The sequence below is a fragment of the Dermacentor silvarum genome, chromosome 5, assembly GCF_013339745.2.
Source record: "Dermacentor silvarum isolate Dsil-2018 chromosome 5, BIME_Dsil_1.4, whole genome shotgun sequence".
NCBI classification, from domain to species: Eukaryota; Metazoa; Arthropoda; class Arachnida; order Ixodida; family Ixodidae; genus Dermacentor; species Dermacentor silvarum.
In genome coordinates this window covers 14,134,854-14,148,178 of record NC_051158.1, presented here as the reverse complement: position 1 = coordinate 14,148,178, position 13,325 = coordinate 14,134,854, and the positions used below count along the sequence as shown (strand labels likewise).

Below are 13,325 nucleotides of genomic sequence, written 5' to 3'. Positions count from 1 at the left end.
AGGGGGGCCAAAGTGGGGAGGAGGAATAGCACTCGCACTTCTTTAAAGCTTGCTCTGAACACATGCCTCATGTGGGATACATACGCATTTTATTAATGATGATTTACCTTTATACACAGCACACCAGCAGCAGCAAACTTGGAACAGCAAACACTGACAAGCACCACATTGTTTTTTCATCACAGTGACTTGTTCAGTAATACTGCCATTGCCAATTTCACCTGCTTCGGAAAACAGTCTGCATAAACTTTCTCGAAGCAAGTAACCCTCTGGCGCCTTTTCACCAGCAGAAGACTTCCAATGGCAGGTTTGAAGATCGGCGAGTGAAACTTTTTCACAAAAAGAATTTCTTTCTTTTCTTTTTTTTTTGTAAATCTTGAGGCAACATTCGTAAAATCGTAAAACAAGTCCCAATTCATAAACTTTAAGGAAAATTCAGGAGGTATACAAAGCCAAGCAAATGTGGCAACCAAAACTCTGTGGCAGAAGTCTCCTCGGGTACTAACAATGCAATGAAAGGGTTTATAAAGGAAGAACACCTGAGAGTCACAGACTTTGCTAGGCTCTCCTGACCCTCATAATAAAAATTACTCGCTGTTTCAGTAGAGCCTAAACTACAGTCACCTTGGTGCACGACAGCACTACTGGCACCCAAAGGCCTTAAAGTGCAAGCAGGACTGTTGCTCTTAATGTCTCAAGCTGCAAGGTACGAGAATGCTACAGAAAAACAGCCACAGGGCCTGTCTGTAGGTATGGCCACATATCCAGCGACCACCGCGACGTTTCAAAGAAGTGCCTCACCTGGACGTGAGGCTCTGTACGCAGGTGGCAAATGCCGTCTCAGCTATGTTGGCTTCCTGCTGCCTCCGGATGGAGTTGGTACGCTTGGGTGGAGTCGGGGCAGGGCTGCGTTTGGCCCCACCACCTGTGTCCGGCCAATCAGAGGACAGCTTGGGGTCAAGGTCCTTGGGATCATAGTCCAGTTCGGGGCTGTCCAGCAGCGCCCTCGCTGCCACCTGTAAGCAAAAGTCATGTCGCTTCCTGTTAGTGAAAAACAGATTTTTCAATGCAAGAAGGCCTCTGCAACAAGGTCTTCGCAAGTTCTATCAGACTTTGCAAGGACTTTCACATATGTGTCCCAGATGTTTTCAATGCATCGATGTATTACAGCCTGTTGGTATCTTATGCTATTGCACTCAGTATTGATTAGGCTTAAAGGGACACTAAAGGCAAATATAAAGTCTTCCTGGACATAAAATGCCATTCCAAAAAACCTCGAAGTGCTTGTTTCATGCCAAGAAAAGACTTAGTTTAAAAGACAATTGTGTCTGGAGGGCCTCCAAACCTCTAGCACAATTCAAATCCCCGTCCCCCTAGCGGGGGAAGGCGCCACCGCCCTTTACTGCCATCGGTGTGTAAAGCAGTACTCTTGTGCAAATCGCAAAAGTGTGGCCAAAAAACCAAACCAAGACAGAGCTGACAAGGCAAATGAGGAAATACGAACTTTGACGCTCGTCGCGATGGGCCTCCTTCTCTGTTACTTGCAGCTTGTGTGAGTTTCTTGAGCCAGCAAAACCAGTGCGGCAATACCCGATAACAAAACTACTGAAACATGAAAGTGCAGGCGGCACAGAGTCGAGAGGAAACCAAACCTTTCGACTGCACGTCGTTGTCGAGGGTAATGTCCAAAAAGTTGCTTTTTCTAAGAATCTACTAGAAGTAGACAAGTAACATTTTCTTCTGTCTTATAATGCAATGCAATGATCTTTTTATTCTGAGTGGTTGAGTACTAGTGACAGAATTACAATTAGGATTCGCTACGTCATCGGGCTAGTACTTGAATGTGTTGGAGTCTCAAATTGTGTCCTGCATTTACCTCAATTTTTCGATTACTGAAGCTCTGTTCTCAATAATTTGATGCCCTAGACGTCTTCGAGCATAAATCTATCACTTCAGCTTGACTTAATATTTGCCTTTGGTGTACCTTTAAGCACTCTCTGTGCCACAGCGGCCAGCCAAATAACTGACCTTGGCCACCGGCCGGGGTTTCACTAGTCCTCGTGGCCGGTGCAGGGTGGCTGTTCCATCCGGTTCGTAGCCGTAGTCGTAGCCATGAGACACCTGTCGGACCACTTCGGAGTCAGTGTCGTAGCCGTGCTGCCGCCAACTGCTGACCATATGGTACCAGTCTGACTGAGGGGCATGGTAAGGCGGCGGGTTGTGGTGGTACCCCTGGTACTGCGGCTGATATGGTGCTGACGAGTGACTCTGGTACGCGGGGCCACCGTCCTCTAAACTTTCGAGGGAACGGCCCCGATTGGGCGAACGAACCTGCATGCAGAGAGAAGCGCACTGGCTCTAGCACTGTTCCTAAAGCAGCAATATACATTTTCAACACCTTTATAAGCCATGCATCCACAAGTGCTCACAAAATGAGAGGTAATACATATGTTGCCATGCATATGTTGTTTTGCTATTTTAAAATAGCCCATGACAACTCCTTCACTAAATTAGCACTTCTTATCACCTTTAAGTAATACGTGCTCGCTGTACAGTCGAACCCTCTTATTCCTTTTTCCAGCGCAGACCTCCGAGTATCTTATAGCCATCTTCCTGTACAGGTGCACTATTACCTCAGCTAAGGTTTGTTGTTAATATTATTATTAGAGAGTTTTAGAATCGTGGCCCCAAACGGTTTGGTGCCCCAAAGAAATAGCGTCGATACCACTGCGCATGCACCAGATGCAAACTGTGTCTGGGTTTTGCGTCGGGCACGCTATTTCACTGATTTAGCGGGAGCCCCAAAAGCTGCCCCAAAAGCTTTGCGTCAACAAACATGGCGGCACCCATCGAGGCGACGGCTCTAACCGGCACCAAACAGGGCTTGATTCGTGGTAACGCGTGAAGTTCGTAAGCTAGGAGAAGACTAAGGTTATCGCTTTCTCTCAACTAAAGTGTGTAATGAAGATTGATTCGTTAGACGCCGCTGATTCTGAATTCGATTGTCGATTTCATGGCTTGTAGGCCTAACATGGATTAGCTTGGCTGGTGAAGGACACATAAAGTTCGGTTACTCAAAATTAAGCAAAACAAATCGCTTATGCTGCTAATAGAATAACCTCGAAATTGTAATTAAACGCGAAAACACAAAAGTCAAAATTACTCTTCTCATAATAAAATGGTATAGTTTATTTTAATATTTATAATAGTTTTTCTGTGACACCATTGTGGCGCTGCAAGCTGCAAGACGCTATTCACAAACGCAAAGCCCTATTCTAAAGCTCTTTACTCCTGCCTGCCCCAACGCCAACACCCGCAGAGCTCTTGGGGCCCCAAACTTTTGGGGGGTCTATTCTAAATCTCTCTTACTATTTACGAATACTGCTGTCCCAGATTTGAGACATGGTACAAGTGGGTAAGCACACTAAGACAACATACAAACAATCAACATGTCACATTTTACGTAAAGGAAGTTCCTTCACGAAACATTCAGGTGGCAATTCTCATAGATGATTTCCAAAAGATGAAGCGCCAACAGTGACAGCACACTAAGAAGGAACAAAGACAGGACAGGCGCTGTCCTGTCTTTGTTCCTTCTTAGTGTGCTGTCACTGTTGGCGCTTTATCGTTTGAAAGCTATGCACCAACTAGCCCCACAACGTGTTTTACTCATAGATGAGCATGACAGTTATTCCACATTTCAATGGCCAAATGGCAGGAAACAAAACTTGAAGCTATTGAAGTGAGATCTAAAGAGAACAATGTCCAGGCCACCAGTTCTTGGTGTTCTATGCACTAATGTCGCAGGCACAGTGCAAAACGATTCAAATGCAAAACCCAGACTGCAAGGCGGCCGGCTCTTGTTGCGCCATAGGAGAGCCCTGTGTGAGTGTTGGGGGGCCACATACAGTCACCATAAATCACAAATGCTCCCGTTCGCATCGCATACAACAATGTATCAGCTCGATTTCCCCAGCGCACAATGGTGGCACAACAACTACCGGCAGCCATGTGCTCCTAGTCGCACTTTTCAATCACTAAGCACTCACTGCAATCACTGCACAGTCAACCACAAAATATTATGGACCATGAAATCTGAGAAAAAGCTGAATATCTCCTGCAGCCTCGAAATGGAGCCTGGTATTTGCATTTCGGGCCTTGACTAGAATATGCTAACGTTTTCATATACAGTTTTACTGGCTTCTGTGGTACAGGCTGCTCGGGAATTGAACGTTTTCTGCAATACCGCGGTCCGTAAACTTTTCTGGATGACTGTACATTAATAAAAACAGAAGCAAGTGCGATTCTGCACAGCATTATCTGCGAGAGCAAGTGCACAGCCTCACCTGCATCGACACGAAGTCGTGCTGGTACAGGTCAGCTCCCTGCATGGGCGGCTGGTGGAAGGAGGGCCCGCTGAAGTGCTGTTGCTGCAGAATGAGGCTGTCCCCGCTGCCCGCGCGGTAGAAGTTGCCGCCCATCCGCGGAGGCGACTGCTGCCTGAACGTCCTCAGCTGAGGCGTGCTCGGGTCCGTGTCCGACCGCAGCGGCGGCACCGCGTTGGCATGCGGGGGCGCGATCTCGCACGGCGGCTGATTCACGCTTGGCACGGCCTGGTACGGGTGGCCCATCGGTACCGGAACTGCACGAGCACCACAAAGGCAACAGTTAGCGAGGGAAGCCTGGTCACTTGGTACTTTGCCGAAAGCGCAGACACGTTGACTGTTTCTTGAGAAACATAATGAATAGACAACTAATTATACTTCTTGTGCACATACTAATGTGTGATTAATTTTACTCCATTTGCAAAGCCATGCGAACATCCATGTGTGCTTTCACATAAGGTCTGTACAAATTTTAGTGCCGTGCCACATGTTTAGCCTTTGCTACAGCTAATGGTCTTGATCACCATCAGCCTTATGTGCCTAAAGGACAAAGGCCTTGCTCAATCATGTTGAAATATCCTTGTCCTGTGTCTTACCAAACTTGTCCGATATGTGAATATTTCATAACCTTATCACGGTGTCTATAAGCCTCATCTGTCGATAAGTATTTTCCATTCCTTGGAATGATAAGACACCAGTTCAATGTTTTAATCACCACATGACCTGCCCAAATCCACTTTTTCCTTGAAATTTCAAGTAGAAGATCATCTGCCCACATGTTTTCGATTCTTACTGCCACCTCTGCATATCTAAAAGTTATGCCCATTATCTTCCACTCGGTCAGTTGCCGCATGTTCCTCAAATCCCTTTCAAGTTTCTTCATTGTCCTTCAAGAGCCCTAGAATTGTAACACCGTAGATGACGGTGGCAGTGCAACTTGTCAACTGAATGTCAAACTACACAATTTTACTTGTCCTAACCGAGATTCGTGCAATCCCTTAGTTCCATTTCCTGTCATTTCAGTAACTTCTTTTTCTTGGCTTACTGCTGATAGAAGGTCCCACTGCAGTTGGCGGTAGTGAGATCTCATTCTGTATATTGTAAACGTCGAATTTCAACTAATAAAATAAAATGACATGCTTAGGTAAAGTGTGCTTGCAGTTAAGGCCTTACCGTGTGAGCCGGGCCTGGCTGCCAGCAGCTGGCCCATGTCGACGCTCGAGTGCCGTGCGTCCCCATAATGCATTGCCTGCCGCGAACCGCTGTTGAGGTCGCGCACCTTCTTGATGGCTAGCATCAGCTTCTTCTGATGACCTGCAGTAGGCAGCAACAGCGAGGCATGAAAGTTGTATTATCCATCGTGCAATGGTAGATTGAAGGAGCAGATTTCTGTATTCGGGACAGCATTTTTCATTGATTCTTGCACTTTCTACAACATGCATGAACGATCTTCGTGAAGACCAGCTCAAGGTTATTTTAAATAACTATTGCCACGCAGCTAGTGTATCATGCATGAAATCAAATCTAAGTCTTCCGTCACAAGATAGCCCAACTCAGTCTGTTTCACAGAATCTCCAATGACAATCAATATCTTTAATCCCTCCTGATAGTTCCACCAGAGTTTGTATCCTAGCGACTTAAACATGTACAGAAAGTTTATATTCCCCAATGTAAAACTGTGAAACACTTGAAATCATTTTTACCGAAGACTTGCCGTAATGGAATGGCCTGAATAAAGCCGTAAGCATCATAGATTCATCCAAGGTTTAGGGACACTATACCAAATATTCTTAGTTTTGAGTAACTATATTATTATTCATGGCTTCCCATTGTTTTCTGAATGAACACGTTTCTTGAACTTTTGTTTATTCTGCTGTTCTTCATTTCAAAAATCTGCACCTTGTACCGATTTGCATTGTGTAACTTGCTCACCTCCTCTCTGTAATGCCCAAATGCCCTGAAGGTAAAATGAACTGAAGTAGTGGGGTTCTCAAGAAGACCTCTTGCAGATGATACAAAGGAGAAATTACTATGCCAATACAAACAACACACAGGTTCACAAGAAGATGGAAATTCGGAGTGATAAACAACGGTTGAACATGACGTCTGAGGCTACTGACTGAGACATCTCTTATTCACCCACCACTGGTCAACAAAAACAAGAAGTTTACAGGAAAGCATGAAAGCTATTTAATTTCCAATGCCTGTAAACAGTATGTGATATAAAACGTTATAAAGGTAAAAAAAAAAGACATTCAAGTTAAGAATCATGCCTGTAAGGTGGATACAATTTGACAAATTGTAAGCTGAGGGTTAGGTAACATATAAGAGAGTATCAGTAAGGCTTTCGACCAATTTTTTATGCTTTCATAGGTCTTTCCTGCCTCATGCAGGTACTATGAGGCATTCTCTTGTACATTACACTTTGACTCCAATTTTTATCCAAGGTAAGACAGCAGAATTCAGTTATAAACTTATTCTAATTTAAGATCAGCAAACGACAGCTGTTGCCCCCGAGATTTCGGCGCACACCTTTGAATCCTTTTCTGTAATCAGTTTTTTTGTTTTCTTTTAGCATGATTAGACGTATGACACACAACAGGCTTCAGACAAGATGACATGAATGAGTGCAAACACTAAGCATAACTTGCAATTTAAAATAAATCTTTCGACTCTCAAGAGCCACACAAACTGCACAAGAACAGTTTGTGTGGCTCTTGTGTGCTTGCTGATACACACCTAGCTTTTGAATACCAATGTCCTCAAGGTCTTCCCAGGTGAGATCAGCCACCCTGTCGACGGTGGCGTAGCCCTGCTGACACAGCGAACCGTAGTACTGCTCAAGCCTCAGGAGTTTCAGCCACGTGAGAAGATTGTCCTGCGCATGGTTACAATGCAGTGGAGAGCCACATATGTTAATGAGCAAATCATTCTATAAATGCAGAGGAGCATATCATCTGCTGAAAGAACCATGACACAATCAAGCATCAAGGCTGCATTATCGATAGACTCCAAAGGCACACACCGGTTTGTAGTCTGGAATCCCATCTGAAATATTGAGGTTGCTGATCTCAGACTTGAGCTTCCGCCGATGCGCTGGCTTTGTGATGCCAATGGCTGTCAGGTCCTGCATTAGAAAGTAGTGCATGTCACAAGTGTAAAAAAGGCAATGTATAGCACTTAATTATATAAGCAACCAATACACTTGCAGTCGCGTTCGTACCTCTGGGGTCATCCGTGATATGGTAGGCATGTCGTAGCCTGCCTGAAGGAACAGGTGCGTGTACTCTTCGAAGTGAAGGTTCTTCAGCCACGTCGTAAGCACCTCAGTGTCCTGCAAGAGCAAAAAGTAAGTCTTAAAATACTGCCCACCTGAGGTAAGAAATCATGCAACAAATTAGCCCAAGCCGCCACTTAGCACCTGTGGTACGACCAGGCTTTGGGGCTTAAGAAAGCACTACAGTGAAAATTACATACACTGTTGCTATATCGCAGAACTGAGCATCGCACATGGAAGTAAACCATTTTTGACAGTTTACTGTAGCATTTTTTCACTATACACTGTATGCCACAATAACACTGGCACACAATGTGCAACTAGTGAACATGGACACACCAAGACCTGTGGTGGTTTAACCCTTTACCACCCCCCATTATTTCTGGAAAAAAAGTAACAAATTTCCCACTTTTCTTTATTAATCATAATTTTTTCTGTCATTCTGATTCTGGAAATATATTACTGCATTGGTTTCTGGTTACAATTAACATAAACAATAAAGAAAGAAAAGCTGGTCTTGAGGGAACCTTTCCTTCAATGCCAATCGTAATTTGTATTTGGCAGTGGGAGCAGCAGAACATCCAGCCGAACGAGTGTGACTTGTCATTGGCGATATTGGTATAACATCCCACAATGAGTACAGCTCGGGACTGGAGATTAAAAGTTTAAAACATGGCTGACATGGGCAAAAGTTACTTCTGCGCATGAAGTGTTTCCGCATTACGGAGATTTTTTGTGAGGCAGCATTAGCTGACATGCTATGCTACAAGTTTAGAACTGTGTATGTGTTACAATGCTTAGTTTTCAGCTCCCAATCATGAACGTTGCTGTATGCTGTATGTCAAACGCTCTAAAAAAAAAAAAGGCTAATTTAACATGCCACAAGCTGGGTGCACCAAGTTGCCTTGCACACCGCAGCTTCTTAACCTTGGGATCAATTGCAAGAATTAATACGGCTCAACGCACGCACACAGAACGGCGAGGCGTGCGCCTCACCTGAGCCGCCGCATATGCGCTCAATAAACTCGGCCGCGAATCGCTCGATATTCGGCCCGAGGGCACGATTCAAGTCGAGCGGAAGCAGGCACCTGTGATCTCTCATCCGGCGCTGGCGCAATATAAATCGAGCCGATCGCATTCCTACGCACAAACACACAACGCCTCGCGTAACTGCCACACGCGCCAACGCACTCTTCTAGAAAGCCTCCGCCCGCTATTTTTGAAGAGCCTTTCAAAGGAGACACGTATTCAGTTCTCGCTCGTGTACTGCCAGTTCGCGCTTCGGCGCGTAGCACGTATGCCCCCGCGGGGGCGGTTGGTACGTGTGCACGCGCATTCTCGCACACGGCACGCGGAACTTTCTATTTCGGGACGCGGAAGCTGCGCGGGAGGCAGTCAGCCGCGTTGTCCTAGGACGGGAAAGGGGTGTGGGGAGTCATATAGGGAGTCCCGCCTTGCTCCCGTTAGGGAAAGGGGGAAGCAAAGCACGGGGGATACGACGCGCCGCCTAGGTCCTTAACCAGTAAAGGCCAGGGTACAGTTTGGCAGAGCGCAGGGAATAGGGTGGGTATACAAAGAAGAAGGCCGCCTGCATCCCGAACGGGGAAGGAGTAGGGAAAAGTGGGAGAGCGTGAGGAATGAAGAACGACACACACCCAGCCCGCGAGCGAGCGCGCAAATCCCCCAAAGACGTACCACGCGGTACATATTTGCTCCGTGGGAGTAAAGAAAGGCGCCGAGGAGTCGGCAGCGTGCGTCGCCGCGCCGTGACTCATCGACGCGCAGTACCACCCAGAGGGGAAAAGACGACAGCAGGATAAAAAAAAACAAAAAAGGGGGAGGGGGGCAGGGATGACGGGGAAAGAAGGAGGTCGGCGACAGTTTCGACGCTGCAGCTCCACGCTTCGAAACGGGATGCGGCGCGCGGGGTACACGGCCTGGCGAACGAAAGGCGAACGCAAGAGCAGGCCGCTTTTTGGGGAGGAGGGGACAAAGCAAAGCTGTTGCAGTGTCTTCTTCCCTCTACTTCCCCATGGAAGAAATGAGGCGAGATGCGATGGGGGAAAAGAAAAGAAAAAAAAAGCGACAGCGGCGGCTGTCCCTTCATTCCCCACTCAAGGAGAAGCTGCGAGGCACTCTCCCTTCTTTCCTTACTTATTTGTCGCTACGGCAAACAAGCGGGACAGAGGGTATAAAGTGTCCCGCATCCCAAGAACAAAAAAAGAAGGCAGTGGGGTTAAAAGCTAGGGAATGAAACAGTGGCGGAGGAAACAAAACGGGAAGAAACGCAACTACATCCAGACAGTTAAGCACATGCCCCAAACACCAAGAAAACAATTTCGATTCAGCGAAGAAGCCGCCTTGCAAAAGGCGAAGGGCAGCGCCCCCTCTCGGGAGGAAGTGTACGTACACTGCGCGAAACGCGCGAAGGAACTAACGGTATACCATAGAGCCGCGGCGGCAGCGCGGAATGGGCGGCCGAAACGGCAGAGCACCAGCAGCAAGAAAAACGGGGAGGCGAAAGGAACAGTCTCTCCCTCGCTTTCCCCATCAAGGCGGCGCAGCTTTAGGGAGGAAAAAGGGATTCTGGCTGCCCGAGCACGTCGCACCGCCGCCTCCGGCGGCCTCGAGTGTCTCTCCGGCGCTGCTTGCTACACCAGCCACACCACGTCGGCCGCCGCGCCGTGCTCTCCCAATCGTGTTCGAGCACTTTTCGTTTCTGTGCCCCCCCCCCCCCCCCTGTGATGCAGGCTTTCCGGCAAACCCCCCGGGGAGGAAAAGAAGGCGGGAAAAAGGAGCAATACGTGTTCGCCAGGTGTTTCGGGGCGCGCCAATAGAGCTGCGCCGTGGAGCGGCGGTATACGTCCGGTTTACCCCTGCTTGTGACGTCACGTAAGACGTACGTGAAGTCACCGCTAGGGAATGAAGTCCGCCACGGTAATGGGTTTTACCTGCACCGTTTTTGTGGGACGACAGTGGCTGATGAGCTGTAGCTTTCGAAACATCGAGCCTCGGTTGGCCCCGGAGTGGCGATAAAAACGTAACGTCATTTATGGATTGAAAAATCAAGCTTAGAAAACACGGTCACGATAGGAACACAAAAAAAAAAGAACACAAACGCCGCACTGGCGATTTGTGCTGTACGTACGCCGGCTGCAGCGAAAGAACCATCACGTGACCCGAGACCTGGCTATAACGTTGACCTGGCTACGCGTAAGTCATTCACCATCGCATTTGTGAATATGCTCTAGTCCGTAAATAATATGTCTCGCGAAGAACCCGTGTGCATGTTAATTGTTATTGCGCCACGTACGGTACACACTAGCCCGGATAAGATGGACACTGAATGCGAACTAAAACGCAAATTGACCCTAATTAAGAAGCGCGAACTACCAGTTCAATGAATGTACACCGACCAGTCCAATTCATCGCTCTGTTATATGTCTTATGAATTACTGTGGCACTGGCCGGGAATAATTCCGAATGTTGAGGTAGAACTGAAGATCATAAAGACCGTATTTTTGGCTACCCCACGTACAGGCTTTCCAGCAAGTCCCCTGACCAATAAGAGAAAGCCAGCAAAGGAAAACCAGAAAAGCGAGCAAGCAAACGGTTTCACCAGTTGGCGCAGATGGAGTGCTGCTAGTGCTGCTGGAGCGGCGGTGCATACAGGTAAGACGAGAAACGTACGTGACCTCATTACCGAATGGCAGTGGCGCACCGACGGGGGGGGGGGGGGGATTCGGGGGTTGTAACCCCCCCCTGAGGCCGACTTAACCCCACCTTTTGTTTAACCCCTTTTCTTTCCTTACGCATTTGAGTACTGCAACTAAGATGTAAGACGCGCAATCGTCTGCACACTCGCAAAAAGCGCATTTTTTTACAATTTTCCATGAAGAAATCGAAATTAGTGCTGTTTAGATGGTATTGGCAAACTGTCAACCCCCCCCCCCCCCCCCCCCTGGCAGACATCCTGGGTGCGCTACTGCCGAATGGTGTGTGTGCGCGTGTGTGTGTGCGCGTGTGTGTGTGTGCGCGTGTGTGTGTGTGCGCGTGTGTGTGTGTGCGCGTGTGTGTGTGTGCGCGTGTGCGCGTGTGTGTGTGTGCGCGTGTGCGCGTGTGTGTGTGTGTGCGTGTGTGCGTGTGTGCGTGTGCGTGTGCGTGTGTGTGTGTGTGTGTGTGTGTGTGTGTGTGTGTGTGTGTGTGTGTGTAACACACCCAAGTACTGCACGCGCTATGATGGAATCCACATGACATGGATTGTTCTGTACTAATCTCAACCATGTGAGGCTCTTTAATGTCCACACAAAGCATGCAACACGAGTGATTTTACATTCCACCTCCATTGGAATGCAGCCATCGAGGTCACGTGTTCAGCAGTAAAACGCCATAGTCACTAAGCTACCGCGGTGGGTGCGACGTCATCACCGCGAAGTACGAAGCGAAGGCCCCACCGACCCCGCGTCAACGCAGAACAAGCCGAAAGTATACAGCGAAAGCAGCGCACAACGAACTCGGGTAAACCGAATTTTGTCCTATATCACTCTCACATGTAGGCAAATACGCTGCCTGTAGTGTCGTGCAGATGCCCTCACCATAATCCAAGACAGTCTCCAAGAGATGCCACTACTACTAACTGCATACATTCAACTCTCGTTAATTCGACCTCTCGTTTAATTCGAACGCACGCGAAAGTCCAGGCGAGAAACCATACATTTGCTATGGAATAAAACGCGTCTATTTCGAACGCGGAAGCATGCTGCTTCGGTTAATTCGACCCCACTGGAGTCCCCTCCTGTGTTGCAGCGGTTGCTAAGGCTGGAAAACACAGGAAATTCAGAAGACGGCGCTACGTACTGTTTCCCTAGGAGTGAAGCTGTTTTAATTTCCTTTCACTTTTTCTTTTCAGAACATTACTTTACTTTCAGTGCAATGCTGATGCAGCGTTTAAACACGGCGATCTGCGCTGCATGCCGGCTGAGTCGCGCATCAAGAACTACTTCGAGGAATTATATATATATATATTTCAACTGGCTCATTTTGCCGCCGTTTGTTAATACTGCGGCCCCGTAAGGGTCCAATTAACGGGAGTCGACTGTATGTATACGCATGTGGCGCATTGACATAAAGGAACTATACCCTCACGGCATGGGTTGAGCTCACTTTTCGTCTAGTCGGTCTGCCCGGCGACGCCACAACACCGAACAGAACACTGGACGTATCGAACTCGGAGGCGCACCGCTGCCGCTAAAACTCTCCCGAGTTGATCGCTTATATGATGTCAGGCTTTCTCGCTTTTGACATTGACAGTAACAGTCAGGGGAGAAACCTTCGTTGCTATTAAACAGGCAATTTGTCAGCACATGTGTCATCACTCTGTTGAGGCGGTTACCCTGAACGTATATGCGCCTTTCATCGCCATAGATGTGGATAGATGGCCCCACCGCTCTGGTGCTGCGTTATCAGCGTTTTTCTATGGTGGCACCGTAGCAGACTATATGCGCACTTGGAATTTCCTTGCGGACGAAACAGGCGAGCGGTAGACGAAAACGTGGAAATAAAAGTGAGCCCACTGCGATGCGTTGCTTCTGTGCAAGATTTCAGCGCGAATGAGCCAGTGTTCTAGCTGGAAGAGTCATCTATACTTGGAGCTCCTATTTAGG

At 47.8% G+C, this 13,325-nt stretch overlaps 1 protein-coding gene across 3 annotated transcripts in view; it reads right to left on the bottom strand.

The window, feature by feature from the left end:
• LOC119452904 (caskin-2) overlaps nucleotides 1–13,325 on the bottom strand; it is a 341,285-nt gene that overhangs the window by 8,930 nt on the left and 319,030 nt on the right. For all 3 annotated transcript variants that reach the window (XM_037714861.2, XM_049667374.1, XM_049667375.1), the window contains 7 exons: nucleotides 7,609–7,719; nucleotides 7,411–7,512; nucleotides 7,125–7,263; nucleotides 5,559–5,699; nucleotides 4,347–4,642; nucleotides 2,029–2,331; nucleotides 802–1,016 (listed from right to left, as the gene is read on the bottom strand). In XM_037714861.2, the coding sequence (XP_037570789.1) occupies nucleotides 802–1,016; nucleotides 2,029–2,331; nucleotides 4,347–4,642; nucleotides 5,559–5,699; nucleotides 7,125–7,263; nucleotides 7,411–7,512; nucleotides 7,609–7,719 (1,307 nt within the window). The remainder of the gene's footprint in view (nucleotides 1–801; nucleotides 1,017–2,028; nucleotides 2,332–4,346; nucleotides 4,643–5,558; nucleotides 5,700–7,124; nucleotides 7,264–7,410; nucleotides 7,513–7,608; nucleotides 7,720–13,325) is intronic.